The sequence below is a fragment of the Bombina bombina genome, chromosome 3 (genome assembly GCF_027579735.1).
Source record: "Bombina bombina isolate aBomBom1 chromosome 3, aBomBom1.pri, whole genome shotgun sequence".
NCBI lineage: Eukaryota > Metazoa > Chordata > Amphibia > Anura > Bombinatoridae > Bombina > Bombina bombina.
In genome coordinates, this window is record NC_069501.1 from 352229428 (window position 1) to 352251828 (window position 22401).

General features: G+C 39.9%; 1 protein-coding gene across 1 annotated transcript in view; it reads right to left on the reverse strand.

Moving 5' to 3' along the window:
* Positions 1-682: 682 nt before the first annotated feature.
* SRPX (sushi repeat containing protein X-linked) overlaps positions 683-22401 on the reverse strand; it is a 244242-nt gene continuing 222523 nt past the window's right edge. The window contains exons 8-10 of the mRNA XM_053706469.1: positions 14892-15025; positions 13809-13930; positions 683-1284 (exon numbers count right to left, since the gene is read on the reverse strand). Of these exons, the coding sequence (XP_053562444.1) occupies positions 1104-1284; positions 13809-13930; positions 14892-15025 (437 nt within the window). The 3' untranslated portion in view covers positions 683-1103. The remainder of the gene's footprint in view (positions 1285-13808; positions 13931-14891; positions 15026-22401) is intronic.

A 22401-nucleotide genomic window follows, 5' to 3' on the forward strand; every position in this document is an offset into this window, starting at 1 on the left:
TCAGATTAGGGGATAGATAAGGTAGATGGCGGCGATTTTAGGGGCTCACAGTAGGGGGTTAGTTTATGTAGATGGCGGCGGGGTCCGGGAGAGGCGGTTTAGGGGTTAATAACTTTATTAGGGATTTCGGGGGGGGATCGCGGTTGACAGGTAGATAGACATTGCGCATGCGTTAGGTGTTAGGTTTTATTTAGCAGATCGCGGGTGACAGGTAGATAGACATTGCGCATGCGTTAGGTGTTAAGTTTATTTTCTAGCTAGTTTAGGGAGTTACGGGGCTCCAATAGTCAGCGTAAGGCTTCTTACGGCTGCTTTTTGTGGCGAGGTGAAAATGGAGTAAGATTTCTCCATTTTCGCCACGTAAGTCCTTACGCTGCATATTGGATACCAAACTGCGCTGCTTTGGTATACCTGCCTATGGCCCAAAAAACTACGGGCGACGGCAGAAATATACGCGCGTAACTTCTAGGTTACGCCGTATATGTGATACCAAACCAGCGTAAATATTGGCGTCGCCGGCTTTTGCGGGCAACGATTTTTATCGAATTGACCCCCTAGTATTATTAGAATAGTCCTATATTTATTGAGCTATTTTAATTTCATATACAAGTTGACGCTATTCATATAAAATGCAAATAGATTAAAATTCAACATATATATCATTTTTAAAGAAAACAAACACTGCAGGTTTCAATATGTTCTTTATATTTTACAGTTTGCCCAATTACACAAACATATTTTTCTTTCACAATAAAATGTAGCATCTCTGCGTAAAAAGTAGTTTTTATTAATAAATGTTATTTGTTTTTTTAAAGAAAATCCCCAATTTTACAAGTACTGAAAATGCCTGTCTGAAATATTCACGTTACTAAGAATTTGTATGTAGTGTCTGTACATAAAGCTGTAAAGATGGCAGCAGTTAAGTTACTTGGCATGTGACTGTACTAAAAAAAAATCATGCATATATCATTTAAACAAAGAATATACAGCATTAAAATCTGGGAAAAAAAATCTGTACATCTAGATTTAAAAAGAGTAATTTGTTTTATGCATCAAGAGCAGCACATTATTATGAGTTAATTAATATATAAAATCCCTGTTGATCAGTTACAAGTGTGACCTGATTCAGCTTGGAACTTCATTTCATCTTTTCTAAGAGGGAAAGTATCAATGAGTGTAAATAGATCTGCACTGTTGACAGGAAACGCGTATCTCTCCTTGTCTACACCATGTTTGTCCAAAACCACCATCTGAAATTTGCTCTCCGAGATTCGCAGCAGCAACCTAGAGAAGCAGAAAAATGAAAAAGTTGTTTTTGCAAAACCATTTACAAATGCAATATAAACAATTAAATATGATGCAATGGGGCATATCTATCAAGCTCCATACGGAGCTTGAAGCTCTGTGTTTCTGGCGAGCCTGAAGGCTCGCCAGAAACAGCAGTTATGAAGCAGCGGTATAAAGCCCGCTTCTCCATAACCTGTCCGTCTGCTCTGAGCAGGTGGACAGACATCGCCGCAATTCAACCTATCGAGTACGATTGGGTTGATTGACACCCCCTGCTGGCCGCAAATCTGCAGGGGGTGGCGTTGCACCAGCAGCTCACAAGAGCTGCTGGTGCAATGCTAAATACGAAGAGCGTATCGCTCTCTGCATTCAGCGAGGTCTGTCGGACCTGATCCGCAATGTCGGATCAGGTCCGACAGACTTTTGCTAACTAGGCCCCAATGTGTTGGGTTTTACTCAATTCGGTTGTGTTTCACAGCATTGCAAACAGAAAAATTAGCGTGTTGCAATATGTAGTGATACTTTTTTGACATTACATATTTAAGTGTTTGTAAAGTTTAAGGAATTACTGCCCACTAGCTAAAAAACATGGGCTCTTTAATCCATTAAACTTTACAATGACTCTTTTTAAAAAATACTTACCTTTGCGTTACGTTAAACAGACCGCTGATCCTCCAGCCGCATCTCCTTCTGAATTTTGCATATCGATGTTGAATCCAGTTTCCACCAATCGTTGCGTGCCCCACGAGCTAGACGCCAATGGGGGCACGCAACGATTGGAGGAAGCCAGATTCGTCATTGATCTGCAAAATACATTAGGTGACAACGAATGGACTAGTGCAGTGATGGCAAACCTTGGCACTCCAGATGTTTCAGGACTACATTTCCAATGATGCTTGACTGGACTTCAGAGTGCCTAAGCATCATGGGAAATGTAGTTCTGAAACATCTGGAGTGCCAAGGTGTGCCATCACTAGACTAGTGTATTTTTCCCTCTGGGCTAATAACTTTTCTTTCCTGACTAGTAAACTATAATGATAATATATAAATATATATATATATATATATATATATATATATATATATATATATATATATATATATATATATATATATATATATATATATATATATATGTATATATACACACTCCATTGACATTGGTAAAAAGGGATTTTATGTTTTTATAAAGTGAATGTAATTGTTTTACCCTTTGCATATTTAATTTAAAGCCATGATTAATATGTAGATGGGATGTTAAATTTCATAATTTCTGTAACAATCTTCTTGCACTTTAAACACTGAGATACATACATGTCTAAAGATGGTGTGTGTATATATATATATATATATTTGTGTATGTGCTTACATATATATGTATGTATTTATGTGTATATATGTATTTACAGACATATATACAGATATAAACAAACACATAAATACATATGTACACACATAGAGACATATATAGAAGTACATTGTAGCCCTTTGCAGTCAAGTAGATGAAAACATGTAAAATCATATTTATGCAATATTCATATTTAAACAAAAGTGTTATAGTGTGTATTTACTATAAATATATCACATTCCAATGTTCTGCATTGTATTTTTAAATAGATATTACTATATATCTGTATATAGCTATACCTATATATAATCATCTATATATAGGTATAGATATATATTGTACAAAAATAGCATCAGATATATTTAGAAATATGTATTTAACACCCTCAAGCTGTGAAAAACTGTCAAATGCATTCAGATAAGAGTTGGCCTTCAAGGGCTTAGAAATTAGCATATGAGCCTACCTAGGTTTAGCTTCAACTAAGAATACCAAGAGAACAAAGCAAATTTTAAGATAAAAGTGAATTGGAAAATTGTTTAAAATTGCATGCCCTATCTTACCACGTTTGTAGATGTGTTAACCACAGCATAATAATAATCTGTCTGAACGCTTAGGCTTGTCATAAAAACTCTTACCTACCATTATTCAGTGGTAAATATATAAACACACATGTATACACACATATATAAGTCAGCTATAGTAGGAATTTATCGCCTAGATTACGAGTCTTGCGTTAGCCTTAAAAAGCAGCGTTGAGAGGTCCCAACGCTGCTTTTTAACGCCCGCTGGTATTACGAGTCTGACAGGTACAGGTGTACCGCTCACTTTTCTTCCGCGACTCGAGCTTACTGCAAATCACCTTACGTCAATTGCGTATCCTATCTTTTTAATGGGATTTGCCTAACGCTGGTATTACGAGTCTTGGAAGAAGTGAGCGGTAGACCCTCTCCTGTCAAGACTTCTAACACATTTAAAAGTCAGTAGTTAAGAGTTTTATGGGCTAACGCCGGAACATAGAACTCTTAACTAAAGTGCTAAAAAGTACACTAACACCCATAAACTACCTATTAACCCCTAAACCGAGCCCCCCACCCCACATCGGAAACACTTTAATAAATATATTAACCCCTAATCTGCCGATCGGACACCGCTGCCACTTTATTAAATATATTAACCCCTAAACCGCCGCACTCCCACCTCGCAAACACTAGTTAAATTTTATTAACCCCTAATCTGCCGTCCCTAACATCGCCGACACCTACTTACATTTATTAACCCCTAATCTGCCACCCCCAACGTCGCCGCTACTATATTAAAGGTATTAACCCCTAAACCTAAGTCTAACCCTAACCCTAACCCCCCCCCCCTAACAAATATAATTTAAAATAATCTAAATAGAATTACTACAATTAAATAAATTAATCCTATTTAAAACTAAATACCTATAAAATAAACCCTAAGCTAGCTACAATATAACCAATAGTTACATTGTAGCTAGCTTAGGATTTATATTTATTTTACAGGCAACTTTGTATTTATTTTAACTAGGTACAATAGTAATTAAATAGTTATTAACTATTAAATAACTTCCGAGTTAAAATAAAGACAATTATACCTGTAAAATAAAACCTCACCTAAATTACAATTACACCTAACACTACACTATAATTAAACTAATTACCTAAACTACCTAATTAAATAAACTAAATTACAAAAAAACCCACTAAATTACAGAAAATAATAAAGAATTACAAGAATTTTAAACTAATTACACCTAATCTAATCCCCCTAATAAAATAAAAAAGCCCCCCAAAATAATAAAAATCCCTACCCTATACTAAATTACAAATAGCCCTTAAAAGGGCCTTTTGCGGGGCATTGCCCCAAAGTAATCAGCTCTTTCACCTGTATAAAAAATACAATACCCCCCCCAACATTAAAACCCACCACCCACACACCCAACCCTACTCTAGAATTTTTCCTACCTTAATTCCGATTGGCTGATAGAATCCTATCAGCCAATCGGAATTCAAGGGACGCCATCTTGGATGACATCATTTAAAGGAACCTTCATTCTTCGTTAGGACGTCGATGGAAGAGGATGGCTCTGCGTCGGCTGGATTGAAGATGGATCCGCTCCGGATGGATGAAGATAGAAGATGCCGCCTGGATGAAGACTTCTGCCCGGATCGGATGAAGACTTCTGCCCCTCTGGAGGTCCACTTGTGTCCGGCTGGGTGAAGACGGCTCAAGGTAGGGAGATCTTCAGGGGGGTAGTGTTAGGTTTTTTTAAGGGGGGATTGGGTGGGTTTTAGAGTAGGGTTGGGTGTGTGGGTGGTGGGTTTTAATGTTGGGGGGGTATTGTATTTTTTTTACAGGTGAAAGAGCTGATTACTTTTGGGCAATGCCCCGCAAAAGGCCCTTTTAAGGGCTTTTTGTAATTTAGTATAGGGTAGGGAATTTTATTATTTTGGGGGGGCTTTTTTATTTTATTAGGGGGATTAGATTAGGTGTAATTAGTTTAAAATTCTTGTAATTCCTTTTTTTTCTGTAATTTTGTGTGTTTTTTTCCCCGTAATTTAGTTTATTTAATTTAACTGTATTTAATTGTAGGTAGTTTAGGTAATTAATTTAATGATAGTGTAGTGTTAGGTGTAATTGTAACTTAGGTTAGGATTTATTTTACAGGTATATTTGTCTTTATTTTAACTAGGACGTTATTAAATAGTTAATAACTATTTAATAACTATTGTACCTAGTTAAAATAAATACAAATTTTATAGGTAAGTATTTAGTTTTAAATAGGATTAATTTATTTAATGATGGTAAATTTATTTGTTTAATTTAAATTATATTTAAGTTAGAGGGGTGTTAGGGTTAGGGTTAGACTTAGGTTTAGGGGTTAATAAATTTATAATAGTGGCGGAGGCAGTGGCGGCAGATTAGGGGTTAATAAATTTAATATAGTTGCGGCGACGTTGGGGGGGGCAGATTAGGGGTTAATAACTATAATGTAGGTGTCAGCGATGTTGGGGGCAGCAGATTAGGGGTTCATAGGGATAATGTAGAAGGCGGCGTTGTCCGGAGCGGCAGATTAGGGGTTAATAATATAATGTAGGTGTTAGCGATAGCGGGGGTGGCAGATTAGGGGTTAATAAGTGTAATATTGGGGGTGTTTAGACTCGGGGTTCATGTTAGGGTGTTAGGTGCAGATATAAAATTAATTTCCCCATAGGAAACAAAGGGTCTGCGTTAGAAGCTGGACACTACTTTTTTGCAGGTGTTAGGTTTTTTTTCCAGCCGGCTCTGCCCCATTGTTTCCTATGGGGAAATCGTGCACGAGCACGTTTAGCCAGCTCACCGCTGACTTAAGCAACGCTGGTATTGAGGTGAGATGTGGAGCTAAATTTTGCTCTACTCTCACCTTTTTGCGGCTAACGCCAGGTTTAAAAAAACCTGTAATACCAGCGTTGTCTTAAGGGAGCGGTGGGGAAAAAAGGCTTGTTACCACCGCAAGCCTTACCGACAAAAACTCGTAATCTAGCCGTATATGATTAATTATATATATATATATATATATATATATATATATATATATATATATATATATATATATATATATATATATATATATATGTATAAATATATAAACTCCAGATAGTGTGCACTCCAGAATAAGATGAACATCAGCCTTGAGTGTAGCAAACTTATCACAATATGTCCAGAAAAAGCGCACTCCAAAGGTCTTATCAAATGTGCAGTAGTCACTTTTATTAGTGTGAACGTTTTCAGGTAAAACAACCCGTCCTCACTGTTTGTCTGAGGACAGGTTGTTTTACCCGAAAACGTTCACGTTAATAAAAGTGACTACTGCACATTTGATAAGACCTTTGGATGGGGGGAGATAAAAACTGAAATTAAAATCCTCCATGTCTCAAAATTAAATCAATGTAAATATTTGCATAGGAAATTAGCACATCTAGGCAAGATTCCCCACTTGCTTTTTCCCAGAAATACTTCATATACAATGTTACCAATGCACAAGAGAATTCTGGGTAAGATATGCAAATTCTCAGTTTTTTTTGCTTCAAAATACTGTTTTAACACAGCGATCCTTTTAACAGGATTATTGCAGCAAACCAGAAATCACTCACTAGACAGCCTGTTTCGTTCTTTTTGGACCTCATCGGTAGGAGATAGATTTCTGGTTGCTGCATTGATAAAGCTACTTTCAAGGTTAAACCAAAATTCATTAAAATTATGGGGGGAGATAAAAAAAATGAAATTAAAATCCTCCATGTCTCAAAATTAAATCAATGTAAATATTTGCATAGGAAATTAGCACATCTAGGCAAGATTCTCTGCTTGCTTTTTCCCAGAAATACTTCATATACAATGTTACCAATGCACACGAGAATTCTGGGTAAGATATGCAAATTAGATATGCAAATTCTCATTTTTTTTGCTTCAAAAACAAAATTTATGCTTACCTGATAAATTTCTCTCTCTTGTGGTGTATCCAGTCCACGGGTTCATCCATTACTTGTGGGATATTCTCCTTCCCAACAGGAAGTTGCAAGAGGACACCCACAGCAGAGCTGTCTATATAGCTCATCCCCTAACCCCCACCTCCAGTCATTCGACAGAAGACAAGTAAGAAAAAGGAGAAACTATCGGGTGCAGTGGTGACTGACTGTAGTTTTAAAAATAAAAACACCTGCCTTAAAGTGACAGGGCGGGCCGTGGACTGGATACACCACAAGAGAAAGAAATTTACCAGGTAAGCATAAATGTTGTTTTCTCTTGTAAGTTGTATCCAGTCCACGGGTTCATCCATTACTTGTGGGATACCAATACCAAAGCTTTAGGACACGGATGAAGAGAGGGACAAGGCAGGAACTTAAACGGAAGGCACCACTGCCTGTAAGACCTTTCTCCCAAAAATAGCCTCCGAGGAAGCAAAAGTATCAAAATTGTAGAATTTAGAAAAAGTATGAAGCGAAGACCAAGTCACCACCTTACAAATCTGTTCAACAGAGGCCTCATGTTTAAAAGCCCATGTGTAAGCTACCGCTCTAGTAGAATGAGCTGTAATTCTTTCAGGAGGCTGCTGGCCAGCAGTCTCATAAGCTAAACGGATTATACTTCTCAGCCAAAAAGAAAGAGAAGTTGCCGAAGCCTTTTGGCCTCTCCTCTTTCCAGAATAGACAACAAACAATGCAGATGTTTGACGAAAATCCTTATTAGCTTGCAAATAAAACTTTAAAGCACGAACCACGTCAAGATTGTGTAACAGACGTTCCTTCTTTGAAGAAGGATTAGGACACAGTGACGGAACAACAATTTCCTGATTGATATTCTTATTAGATACCACCTTAGGAAGAAACCCAGGTTTGGTATGCAAAACTACCTTATCTGCATGGAAGATCAGATAAGGTGATCACACTGTAAGGCAGATAACTCTGAAACTCTTCGAGCCGAAGAGATAGCTACTAGGAACAGAACTTTCCAAGATAAAAGCTTGATATCTATGGAATGCAAAGGTTCAAACGGAACCCCTTGAAGAACTTTAAGAACTAAATTTAAACTCCATGGCGGAGCAACAGGTTTAAACACAGGCCTGATTCTAACCAAAGCCTGACAAAATGCCTGAACGTCTGGAACATCAGCCAGACGCTTGTGCAAAAGAATAGACAGAGCAGAAATCTCTCCCTTTAAGGAACTAGCTGATAATCCCTTTTCCAATCCTTCTTGGAGAAAAGATAATATCCTAGGAATCCTGACCTTACTCCACGAGTAACCTTTGGATTCACACCAATGAAGATATTTACACCATATCTTATGATAGATTTTCCTGGTGACAGGCTTTCGAGCCTGAATCAAGGTATCAATGACCGACTCGGAGAAACCACGTTTTGATAAAATCAAGCGTTCAATCTCCAAGCAGTCAGACGCAGAGAAATTAGATTTGGATGTTTGAAAGGACCTTGGAGTAGAAGGTCCTGCCTCAGTGGCAGAGTCCATGGTGGAAAGGATGACATGTCCACCAGATTTGCATACCAAGTCCTGCGTGGCCACGCAGGTGCTATCAAAATCACCGAAGCTCTCTCCTGCTTGATGTTGGCAATCAGACGAGGGAGGAGAGGAAATGGTGGAAACACATAAGCCAGGCTGAAGGACCAGGGCACTGCTAGAGCATCTATCAGCGTTGCCTGGGGATCCCTTGACCTGGACCCGTAACGAGGAAGCTTGGCGTTCTGACGAGACGCCATCAGATCCAGTTCTGGTTTGCCCCATAGTTGAATCATCTGGGCAAATACCTCCGGATGGAGCTCCCACTCCCCCGGATGAAAAGTCTGCCGACTTAGAAAGCCCGCCTCCCAGTTCTCTACTCCTGGGATATGGATAGCTGAGAGATGGCAAGAGTGAACCTCTGCCCAAAGAATAATCTTGGAAACCTCCATCATTGCCAGGGGACTCCTTGTTCCCCCCTGATGGTTGATATAGGCTACAGTCGTGATATTGTCAGACTGAAATCTGATGAATCTGACAGCAGGTAGTTGAGGCCAAGCCTGAAGAGCATTGAATATCGTTCTTAGCTCCAGAATGTTTATCGGAAGGAGGGCCTCCTCCTGAGTCCACAAACCCTGAGCCTTCAGGGAATTCCAGACTGCGCCCCAGCCCAGAAGGCTGGCATCTGTCGTCACTATAGTCCACTCTGGCCTGCGGAAACTCATTCCCCTGGACAGATGGACCCGAGATAACCACCAGAGAAGAGAATTCCTGGTCTCTTGATCCAGATTTAACAGGGGAGACAAATCTGTGTAGTCCGCATCCCACTGATTGAGCATGCAAAGTTGCAGTGGTCTGAGATGTAGGCGGGCAAATGGAACTATGTCCATTGCCGCTACCATCAGGCCGATCATTTCCATACACTGAGCCACTGACGGCCGAGAAGTGGAATGAAGAGCACGGCAAGAAGTTAGAAGCTTTGATATCCTGACCTCTGTCAGAAAAAAATTCATTTCTACTGAATCTATCAGAGTTCCTAGGAAGGAAACTCTTGTAAGAGGGGAGAGTGAACTCTTTTCTCTGTTCACCTTCCACCCGTGAGACCTCAGAAAGGCCAGAACAATGTCCGTATGGGACTTGGCGATTTGAAAAGTCGACGCCTGGATCAGGATGTCGTCTAGGTAAGGAGCCACCGCTATGCCCTGCGGCCTTAGAATCGCCAGTAGAGACCCTAGAACCTTCGTAAAGATTCTTGGCGCTGTGGCAAATCCGAAGGGAAGAGCCACAAACTGGTAATGCCTGTCTAGGAAGGCGAACCTGAGGAACTGATGATGATCTCTGTGAATCGGAATGTGGAGATAAGCATCCTTTAAGTCCACGATAGTCATATATTGACCCTCCTGGATCATAGGGAGGATGGTTCGGATTGTCTCCATCTTGAAAGATGGGACCCTGAGAAATTTGTTTAGGATCTTGAGATCCAAGATTGGTCTGAACGTTCCCTCTTTTTGGGAACTATAAACAGGTTTGAATAGAAACCCTGCCCCTGTTCCTCCCTTGGAACTGGGTGGATCACTCCCATAACAAGTAGGTCTTGAACGCAACGTAAGAATGCCTCTCTCTTTATCTGGTTTGCAGATAGTTGTGAGAGGTGAAATCTCCCCTTTGAATTCCAGAAGATATCCCTGGGAAACAATCTCTAGTGCCCAGGGATCCTGGACGTCTCTTGCCCAAGCCTGAGCAAAGAGAGAAAGTCTGCCCCCTACTAGATCCGGTCCCGGATCGGGGGCTACTCCTTCATGCTGTCTTAGAGGCAGCAGCAGGTTTTTTGGCCTGCTTCCCCTTGTTCCAAGCCTGGTTAGGTTTCCAGACTGGTTTGGACTGGGCAAAATGTCCCTCTTGTTTTGCATTAGAGGAAGCTGAAGCTGCGCCACTCTTGAAGTTTCGAAAGGAACGAAAATTATTCTGTTTGGTCCTTAACTTATTGGACCTATCCTGAGGAAGGGCGTGACCTTTTCCTCCAGTAATATCAGAAATGATCTCCTTCAGACCAGGCCCGAATAGGGTCTGTCCCTTGAAGGGGATGTTAAGAAGCTTAGACTTTGAAGTAACGTCTGCTGACCAGGACTTAAGCCATAGTGCCCTATGCACCAGAATGGCAAAACCTGGATTCTTAGCCGTTAGCTTGGTTAAATTAAAAAACGGCGTCAGAAATAAAGGAATTAGCTAACTTAAGAGCTTTAATCCTGTCTAAAATATCATCTAACGGGGTCTCCACCTGTAGAGCCTCCTCAAGAGACTCGAACCAAAAAGCCGCTGCAGCAGTAACTGGGGCAATGCATGCAAGAGGCTGGAGAATAAAACCTTGATGTATAAAATTTTTCTTAAGGAGACCCTCCAATTTTTTATCCATAGGATCTAGGAAAGCACAACTGTTCTTGACGGGGATAGATGTACGCTTAGCTAGGGTAGAGACTGCTCCCTCCACCTTAGGGACCGTCTGCCACGAGTCCCGTATGGCGGCATCTATGGGAAACATCTTTTTAAAAGCAGGAGGGGGAGAGAACGGCACACCTAGTCTATCCCATTACTTAGTAATAATTTCCGAAAACTTCTTAGGGACTGGAAAAACATCAGTGTAAACAGGCACTGCAAAGTATTTGTCCATCTTACACAATTTCTCTGGAACTACAATGGGTTCACAGTCATCCAGAGTCGCTAAAACCTCCCTAAGCAATAAGCGGAGGTGTTCGAGCTTAAATTTAAACGCTGTCATTTCAGAATCAGACTGAAGCAACGCCTTCCCTGAATCTGAAATGTCACCCACAGATAGAAGCTCTCCTGCCTCGGCTTCTGAGTATTGTGAGGGTATATCGGACACAGGTATTAAAGCATCAGAAAGGTCTGTATTTGTTCTAGCCCCAGAGCTGTCTCGCTTTCCTTGTAACCCTGGCAGTTTGGACAATACCTCTGAGAGGGTAGCATTCATAACTGCCGCCATGTCCTGTAAGGTAAAAGAATTAGACGCGCTAGATGTACTTGGCGTCACTTGAGCGGGAGTTTTAGGTTCTGACACATGGGGAGAGCTAGATGGCATAATCTCCCTTTTTTCAGTCAGAGAATCCTCTGGAGATAAATCTTTAAGCGCCATAATATGGTCTTTATAGTTTATAGAAATTTCAGTACATTTGGTACACATTCTAAGAGGGGGTTCCACAATGGCTTCCAAACATATTGAACAAGGAGTTTCCTCTATGTCAGACATGTTTAACAGACTAGTAATGAGACAAGCAAGCTTGGAAAACACTTTAATAAATGTGAAACAGCAATTAAACAAAAACGTTACTGTGCCTTTAAGAGAAAAAAAATAGCACTTAAACTGCAAAACAGTGTAAAAATATAATAAAGTCTTCGAAATTTTTACAGTGTGTGTAAGGGACTAAAGCAACATTGCACCCACTTGCAAATGGATGATTAACCCCTTAGCCCCCAAACCGGATTTAAAAAACGTCAACCACCGCTAAAAGACTGTTAAGCACCTTGCCACAGCTCTGGGAAGAAATAAACCCTCTATAATGGTCCTCAGATGCCAGAGGACTCCTCTAGGGAAGCTGGATGTCTCAGTCTGAAGGAAACTGCGCATCTAGAGCGCGAAAATAGGTCCCTCCCACCATGTACTGGATGTCAGAGGGGCCTTAAGAAAATACTCCTAGGAGTATCTAACTAACCATGTGGAAAACTAGGCCCCAAGAAACGACTTATCTCCCTCAGAGAAAAAACGTCCTATTTATGAAACATGAAAACGTTTTGTCACTAAGTAATATGAGTATTAACATGAGTATTACCCTGTTTTGTAAGCATGATCCCAGTCGTTGTTAAATCACTGCATCTAGCTTACCTCAAATACACAAGGCTCTGTCAGCATTTTCTTCATCTCTCTAGAAATAAAAATACTGAACATACCTCAAAGCAGGTAATCTGCAGACCGTTCCCCCAACTGAAGTTTTCCCATACTCTTCAGTTATGTGTGAGAACAGCAATGGACCTTAGTTACAAACCGCTGAGATCATCAACCTCCTGGCAGAATTCTTCTTCTAATTTCTGCCTGAGAGTAAAACAGTACAACCCCGGTACCGTTTAAAAATAACAAACTCTTGATTGAAGGTAAAACTACACTAAGTCACCACATATCTCTTGATACTTCCTATCTTGTCGAGAGTTGCAAAAGAATGACTGGAGGTGGGGGTTAGGGGAGGAGCTATATAGACAGCTCTGCTGTGGGTGTCCTCTTGCAACTTCCTGTTGGGAAGGAGAATATCCCACAAGTAATGGATGAACCCGTGGACTGGATACACCTTACAAGAGAAATACTGTTTTAACACAGCAATCCTTTTAACAATGCAGCAACCAGAAATCTATCTCCGCATTCAGTGAAAGCACTTGTTAAATAGGCCTTGAGGTCTTCAGTAACGCTAACCAGACTAACGTAAAATGCGATTGTGCTTGTGCATTTGCATTTACTTTCAGCTTGTAATATGAGCACTAGTTAATGCGGGAGTGATATTTTAATAACGCCTCTTGTAATCTAGCCCTTATTTAGTTTTTTCATACAGAACTTTGGCAATGCAAAGTTTATTTGATTAAGCCATCATCACAATTTTACCAATTCATACCTAACAATTTATATTAAAATCTCAAGATTTTAAGTTATACATAGTAAAACAACTTTGCAATATACTTTTGTTTATTTTACCCCTTTTTCATGTCATCACGCTCTAAAGCTATAGATTTTCTAATTCTCAGAACTGGAAATGAACACTGATGGCTAACCCTGCTACACATCTTTCCCTACTAGGCTTTAGCAGCAAAACAATGCAGTTCATACAAAAGCCTGGATTGGCTCTTTCAAATAAGACAAATGGTAGGTCAGGTTTTCTATTGCAGCAAGATGTTAATTTGTTTTAAAAATGTTTAGACTTGGCTGATATTTTGTTCTATAGCAAGATAACAGAAATGTTTTGTAATTACAAGGTATCATTAAAGACATAACAGGATCATACATACACATACTAACCCATATATACTATTCACAGAAGCACAGCTCAATCTGAAAGCATGCAAGGGAAAAATATATAATTAATTTTCTTTTTCAATAACCTACCTTAATTGTATCCCTAGTGCTGGTGGAAGAAGACGGCGTCCTATTCTTCCAATATATGTTGGATACATCCCAAATAATTCAATTACTGTTAAATGTCTTAGATCCAGGCCACATTGAGCTTGCTAGCAAACCAATATAAAATGAGAAACATTTACCTTATTATATCTGCATCTGATTGCATATTTTGTTATTGTTCTAGGCTTATGGTGTAGTACAATTCTTGTTTATTTATTGACCCTCCCCGATTCCCTAAGGATCAGATCTAGCGTTGGCAATAATAGTGAAACATTGGTAACTTGTTGGTGAACTGCTCTATATGTTGCTTTTCTTGTTTTTCTAAGGATAATCTACATTAGTTTGTGGAGGATTTTTTCCAGACCCAAAGCCACATTGTAAACTTAGGTAAACAACATCAAAATAAAATCAATTTGTTGGGGTGGAATTAGTAGAGATGTGCATGGGCAAAAATTCGTTTTTGTGTTCATGTAGGGGTGTTAAGTTTGGCCAAATATTAGTTTTGGATTTGTCACTGTTATTTCCAATGGGAACAGAGTACAAAACAAACAAATTAAAGAACCTATCTTTAAATGCCAACAGAACACATAAGGTTCAAATATTGACTGACTTTGTGATTTGCCTCTGACAATTTGTTAGTCAAAGTAATTAAAAATAGCGGAGTGTTCCCAAGTCTCCCATCTTCCTATGATAGGAAATGGGTTGATTGGATAAGCCTGTATGATTAAATTCCTTATTTGTCCATTCCTGCACATTTTTTGGAGGCAAATAGTATGGATAAATGAATCGATTTGGTCTAAGAATCCTCATTATTTGTCAGTTTTATCATATAATGTAGAAAGAATCACTGAATTGGCATTGATTTATACAAATTTGTATTCGCACAAAGCCACATGCACGTCTCTAGAAATTAATCTTTCCCAAACTTTAAGTATATCAAGACCACATGATCATAGAAAAAGTCTGATCTCAACAGTTTAACATTTTGGAGTCACTATATAATATATATTTAATTTCATATAGACAGAGAATATAACATTTTGCATGTTATCGTGTTTTGTTTCTTACCTGAAGCATTCCAACTTGCAATCTATAATATAAATCAGCTGCAGTAGGAGTTGATAAGATTAATAATCTCCTTTTCTCATAAAACTGATCCAGGAATTCTGCTGCACTTCGCATTCCAACATTTATGTTCATAACTGCAAATTGTAAAAAACCCAGACATTAAAAAACAACAACATCCTATCGGAGATTCAAGCATGGTGCATTGAAATTGTGACTACTGAATTGAAACTTTTACTTGATATCCTGAAAAAGGCTTAGGAAACATCAACTTTGCTGATGGTTTTGTGAAAAAGTTTTAATGGAAATGCAAATGTAATTTTTAAAGGACCTGCGAGTGCCCCCAAGTCACTTTTTATTCTTATTCTTAATTTAAAGTCCTAAGCTACAAGCCAGGGCAAAATGTCACTTGCCACTTCTGATCCAACCCACTACCCAGCCACAACACATCTACTACTCCACCTCTCTTTGTATATGTTTAGCTATTGTGAAACACCCTACTGTGCAGTCATTTTTATATTGTTTTTATTTTAAATCATAAAAAAAATAATAATACTACATACAGTAATAACAAAAATAAGTGCATAGCAGTTAGCAACATCAATTAGGGGTTTTCAGGAAGACAACAGCTGGATGTAAAAAGTTGTTGAACTGAGAGAATGCAGAAAGTGCTGACAATCATGGATGGTCACAGCAGACCTGGATTTTTTTTTAAATAAATGATCATCTTTCCTTCTCTCCACTCCCTCCCCTTTTAATCTATCTTTTTACCCTCTACTTTCTCTCTCACACAATATCTTCTCTATACACTCTTTATCCTCTCTCATATATCTTCTCTATTTCTTATTTTAAATCCACTCTCTCTTAACTCTTTCTTCTCCACTTTCACGTTTCCTCTCCAATCCCTCTCTCTGCCCCTGTTTATCCTCTCATAAGTAACAGTCTAAGCACTAATAGGGTCCCTACATCTCTAGGAGAACATATCCTTGCCCTTTCATGGATATAGAATATCCCTTCAGATCATAATTTTAGCACAAAATGTGTGTCAGTGCTGCAGTAGGCGTGTACATTTTGCAAATACAATGTGCTAACTTTGCTACTTACAACACCCCACAGTGAGTGAATGTTGATTCAACTTCATCCACTAACTTTAAAATTCCATAAAACATGTTGAGATCTGTTCATATCCTAAAAAAGGCTATTTTTTTTTTTTTAAACTCTTTTTATTTGTTTTCAGACATGCATATATTACACAAAGCAAATAGAGGATGATCACCTCCGTAAAAAGTGATAGTTTATGGACAAAGAGTGAACATCATTAAATACAGGATACCAGATACATTTCATAACATAATATCAGTAGATTAGACAGAAAAAACAAATTCTTGGATATGGTGATCCTAATAACCTATTCCATAAATCATCTATTCTCCTGACATTATACAATATGTGAAAAAAAAGGAAAACTTAATAGGAAACAATCCTCAATTATTGTTTAAACCTATAGGATTCGTCAAGACCAATCTTCTAGAGTATTACAGAAATAAAGACTTATAGAAAATCGACCTTATTGCATTAAAGGGACACTGAACCCAAATTTTTTCTTTCGTGATTCAGATAGAGCATGCAATTTTAAGCAACTTTCTAATTTCCTCATATTATCAATTTTTCTTCATTCTCTTGGTATCTTTATTTTAAATGCAAGAATGTAAGTTTAGATGCCGGCCCATTGTTGGTGAACAACCTGGGTTGTTCTTGCTGATTGGTGGATAATTTCACTTCACCCACCAATAAACAAGTGCTGTCTAGGGTACTGAACCAAAAAAACTTAGATGCCTTCTTTTTCAAATAAAGAAAGAGAACGAAGAAAAATTGATAATAGGAGTAAATTAGAAAGTTGCTTAAAATTGCATGTTCTATCTGAATCATGAAAGGAAAAATTTGGGTTCAGTGTCCCTTTAAATCTCTATTTGAGCTTAAAAAGGGGAATAGAATACATTTTTGCGTGGATGGTGCGAAAGATTTGATTATGGGTAGCTATTCTATTAGGAACTTTTTGATTCTCTTTTCTGATGCAGATTGTAAGTGAAAGGATTCATAAACTGCTTGGTATTGGATTTCTTTAAATACTGATGGTAAAGTTGGGACAGATCTTGCCTTACAATTTTTCAGTATTAAATATCTAACTATCAACAAAATAGTGTTTAGAACCCTTGTGGAATTACACAATCTATGATTCTGTATATATAAAAAGAATATGTTTTCAGGGGGAAAAGTAATGGAGACATTACACAGATTTCTAAACAAATACACAATATTCTGCCATGATTGAAATATTTTTGGGCAAAACATATGCAGTGTATCCGCAGAGGGATTACCACAGCGCGGGCATGCCGAGATTTGTGTCGGGTACATTATAGTTAATTTTAGTGGAGATAAATAATAATTATTAATGAGCTTCATGTGGGACTCCCTCCAGCTCACTGAGATCACACATTCGTTAAAAGTTGACAAACTCTTTTGAATTTTATCTTCATCTAAATCAGAAAAAAATAGTTTTCTATCTAATGCAAAGTGTATATAAATGTGATAAGCTTTGTATATTCAGCATTATATCATACATCAGTGAGATAGAGGCGTTTCCCTGCACAACATTTTTAAATACATATCTTGATATCAGACCACGCAACACAGGCTGCACGATCCGTTCCCAGACTATTTATATAGTGTCTCAGCTGTAGATAGGAAAAAAATGAAGACCAAATTGCTGAGAAAGTTCCTCAAAAGAGGAAATTTGGCTATTTTCAAGAAATGTTTGATGAATATAGTTGAGACAATTTTCAGCCCAATCTTGAAATACCTTTTAATAGATTCCGGTCATAAAATAAGGGTTACCAATTGTTGGCAAAAAATCTAACCCTACTATTGAACAGATTTTTTGCCAGGCTATAACAATATTTTGAATTGATATTAGACCTGTGATTTTATCTGGTAGATTCTTATCTGGGCAGTGTAGAATTGCTTTTAAAGAAAATGGAGAAATAAAATAACTTTCCATCATGGAAAGAGGAAAATATACAGTATCTGTTTCAGCAATCCAGTCTAAAGCTATCTTTACCAAAGCGGCATAATTATATAATTTGGCTGCTCAAGACCTGCTGCACTCCATTCATACATTAATTTATCTATAGAGATAGTGCTTTCTTACCTCCCCAGATAAACTTAGAGAACCACAAACGTAATTTACGAAAATCCTTGTTTAAAATGATTAAAGGGGGGGGCGGAGCTGGCCACTGAGCTGACTGGACGTGTTGGTGCTGAGCTCCTGAACCAAAAACACTAAATATAATTACACCGGGTGCCTTAAACTTTAATAAAGGTAATCTACCTTGTGTCCTTAGAGGTGGGCACTCTATCTCTACGAAAGTGACCAGCATAACCTCATTTATTTGATTTACACGTCACACTAGAGCAGATTAACTTTCGAGCTGTGAGTGAGGCCTCCACAGTAAGAGAGAGATCAGGCTCACTCTGACTTCCTCCCTGGGGGTTGGGGATCCACTCCGGGCCTCCCCACTATCACCTTGACCTGCCTGAACCTCTTGTGCACTCAGATTGAACCTGTCACTACCTCGGAAGACAAAGACTACTCCCGGCAGATTCTGAACCTCACTCCCGCCTTGGGATATAACTGCATCCTTCACTCCGGAGGGTCGGGGCTCCGCTCCGGAGTGCCTTCTACAGCGCACCTCTTACCTTCACTGACCACTAACTGTTGCTGCCAGATATCGCTCCGGAGGGCTGGGGATCCACTCCGGAGCGCGCTACTACAGATACCTCCAGTTCCTGAGAGGCAGCCTCCTACCCGAGCGTGTCCGACGGCCCTATCCTGGTGAGGCAAACGATAGTGAGAGATAGCCTCCTTCACGCTTCTTCATACACGGCGGCAGGTGCTGAGGAAAGAGTCGGACAGACTGGGTCTTTAAACCTCAGCTGAGTCCTCATACTACATAGCCCCAGTGAAAAGGCGCGAATATCCGCCATTTTGGGCCTGAGGGTCCCTCACCTCTCCAACAGCCTGGGAGCAGAGTTGCATAGAGGAAAAAACTTACTGCAGCTGAGCCCACACCCCTACATCAGCACTGTTGCTGTGGAGCACCATCACACAGACCGGGTAAGAACCAGTTAGTTTACCCGGTGATCTTCCACTCCTGACACTGATCTACAGACTATACGTAGGTGTCACTATGCCCAAAAGACCTTTACTGACACATAAACAAGGTTGCCAAACTTTATCATCTGCTTGAGTGTCTGGGGTCTCCTTTGCCCTGCTGTTGGTCCTAGGCTGTGTCCCCTTAACATTCTGTGACCATAGCTTCATATTTGAAGCATTTGCTTTTTGGTGAGCCACCTCTTTCCTGCCTGAGATCCCTTCTATGTGCTATTGGGTTGATTAACTGAAACTGCCATTGATTTAGTTGTTTAAAACACAACTAAATAAGCCCCTCACCAAAATAAGAGGAACCTTGAACTCACTATAATAAGGGAGACTAATAGAGACAATCTATTTTATATAGGGTGCCTACGTAGTTCAATTTAACAGTAACTAGCTATTTATATCAAAGCTGCTGCGTCAGCCTTATTGTCTTCAAGCGTTAGGCACGAAGTGTACTGTGACGCTTGTTTGCTATTTGTTGTTTGTCCAATAACAATAACTTTCCTTTAACAGCGCTGACGTTTCCTGTAAGACTATACACAGGTACTGTTTTGAGGTTTTATGTGAGTACTGTTTTCAAACCAGTAAATTCAGTGTGCTCTTAGGGGACCCACTGTAACTGCATTTTCTCTGTCTGCCTAACCACCTTTATTTCCTGACAGGCCTTTAACATTGCTGCCTTGCTTATTGCTATTGTCTAGTTGTTGTTGCTTTCAGGCAGCGACCCCTCAAGACTCACCCTTTCCGGCCTAGCTAGTCTAGGCTGGTCACTTCCCTTTCCCCTTTTCCCTTCCTTTGGGTCGTATCCCCTATCCCTGAGTCGAGAGGGAGCCCTGGTGACCAAGAGTTAGCTCACCCAACATTTCAAAGTCTAACCATTTCTCCTTTTTGTGATGTAATCTAAGGATATGTAGAGTATTTTTCTTATGCCAAGGCCCCAGTCAGCCAGTTAACAGCTTATCTTTATAGTGTTGTCACGTGCCCACAACTCATACTGGGAACCCATGCAGGTCCACAAAATTCCTCAAACATTTAAAAGGAAACAGAAAGCCCTGAATACCCCTAAGCGTACAGTTGTGGATCACTTCAGCAATCCCCTCTCCAGATCTCAGGCTGCCTCGGATGAAGATCTTACAGATGCTAGTAGTTCAGCTGAGACCACCGGTGAGCCGACCTTGATCCAGAATGTAGGGCGTTCCCTACGTGCTGAAAAAGAGGTTAATAATAACCTTATGGACTCTATCACAACACTCCTGGCCTCACATCACGACTCTCTAACTAAGAAATTTGAGAAGAGCCACGCAGATTTGAAACGTGACATAGCCTCCATAGGTGAGCGCACAGACACAATAGAGCGCAAACAGGAAGATTTGATGATAGACCATTCTAACCTCCTCGGGTACTCCCAATGCTTAGCTGAACAAATATCGGATCTCGAAGTCAAATTGGCGGACCTAGAAGATCGTACCCGACGCAATAATATCCGGGGTGAAAGGTATCCCTGAGACTGTCTCCCCACAGGATTTAGAGAAGTATCTCCGAGAGATGTTTACTATGATATTGGGTCCAGAAGAAAATCAAGAGATGCTGATAGATCGGGCCCATAGAGCGCTGAGACCCAGATCTAGTGAAGGGGACAAGCCTCGTGATGTCATAGTCCGTCTACACTACTATACCTTCAGAGACAAACTTCTTCGAGCTCTTGCGGGGGGTAGAACTCTCCCGGGCCAATACTCAGAGATACAAGTCTACCAAGATCTCTCGCCGCATACCCTCCAGTTGCGGCGTCATTATCAACCTTATACCAAGTTGATGAGAGATAGAGCCATCAAATACCGCTGGGGGTTCCCCGTCAAACTACATATCACCAAAGAAGGCCATCAATACACAGTTTCCTCACCGCAGCAAGCCAGAGAACTCATGCAAAAATGGGACTTTCTACCACCAGACCCGCCTGATTCCCAACAATCTAAAGATCCAAACAGAGGATTGAGGGCTTCAGCCCCAGAGTGGCGACCTCTCCCTCAAAGAGTGGGAAATCCCCAGACCCGCCTGATTCCCAACAATCTAAAGATCCAAACAGAGGATTGAGGGCTTCAGCCCCAGAGTGGCGACCTCTCCCTCAAAGAGTGGGAAATCCCCAGAAGAAACCTCCGCAATCCACAGAACATCGCGGGCCCTCAGACAATACCTCTGCTGATCCAGGCGCAACATGACCTGGTCCTGTTCAACATTCCACGCTCTTCATGGGGCAATGAGGCCCCCTGATCTCCCTTAGGGTGCCAGAGGCTCCCTATGGGATCTGCTACCTCTATTGTTCTTTAAAGGACCTAGCATGGATGTTCTCAGTTTCTACTGTTTTGTGGTTCCCACTAAATCCTTCCCTTCTCCTTTTAGTGTATGTTTTTCCCTCAGCGTAGAGAGATACGCAAAGATTAGTACGCTTTAGCACTGCTATTAACAGTAATAATTACTTGTTTATGTGTCACAAAATCAAGAAACTGGTTTGTAGAATAGATAAGTCACCACAATTAGATGTAAGGGCGGTTATTCCGTCTGACTTATAGTCATAGAGGTACGGCTTATCTGTAACAACTTCTCCATTGGTAACCATGTTCCACCGCTACAGATAATATCTCATTGTAATGTTTTAAAATATATATTGTGAGAACAGTTATTATGCCATTAATGTTTGTTGCCAGTTAGTAATTTGTTAAGATTAAAAACTATACGGTAAGAATAGACTACCTAGCATATTTGCCAATATTGTTACCCACTTTGGTTGATACCTACTAACCTATGATATTGCTAAATTCTTTATGGTATGTTCAACCTCACTGAAACGTGTTGATACTTTGTACATGTCACGCTGTGTATTTGTTAAGTCTGACTTACCGCACGCCATAGGTGAAATTATTCACAGGACACTGACTGGAGAACCCCCTTTTTAGTGGACACTTGACGCATGACACAGAATGACTGACTGGGGCCCGGCTCCACATGCTGGCCTCCCCCCCACCTTGATAGTTGTGACCTCTTGCATTTTCTTGTAAGAGCACTCATAGCGATAGTGTATCCTACACATCGATAAATATCCTGACAGTTTTTGATAACCCTAAATAGCTGCTTGAGAACAAACAGATTTTCTCCTACCATATTTTGCCCCACACCCCCTCCTAGTCCCCCTAAGCAAACATCTCACACCTACTTTGTCTTGATCTACTAGTGATATAGAGCTCCTTAAACTTATGGCGCCCATAACTGTAGCCACTCTCAATGCCCAAGGCTTAAACTCCC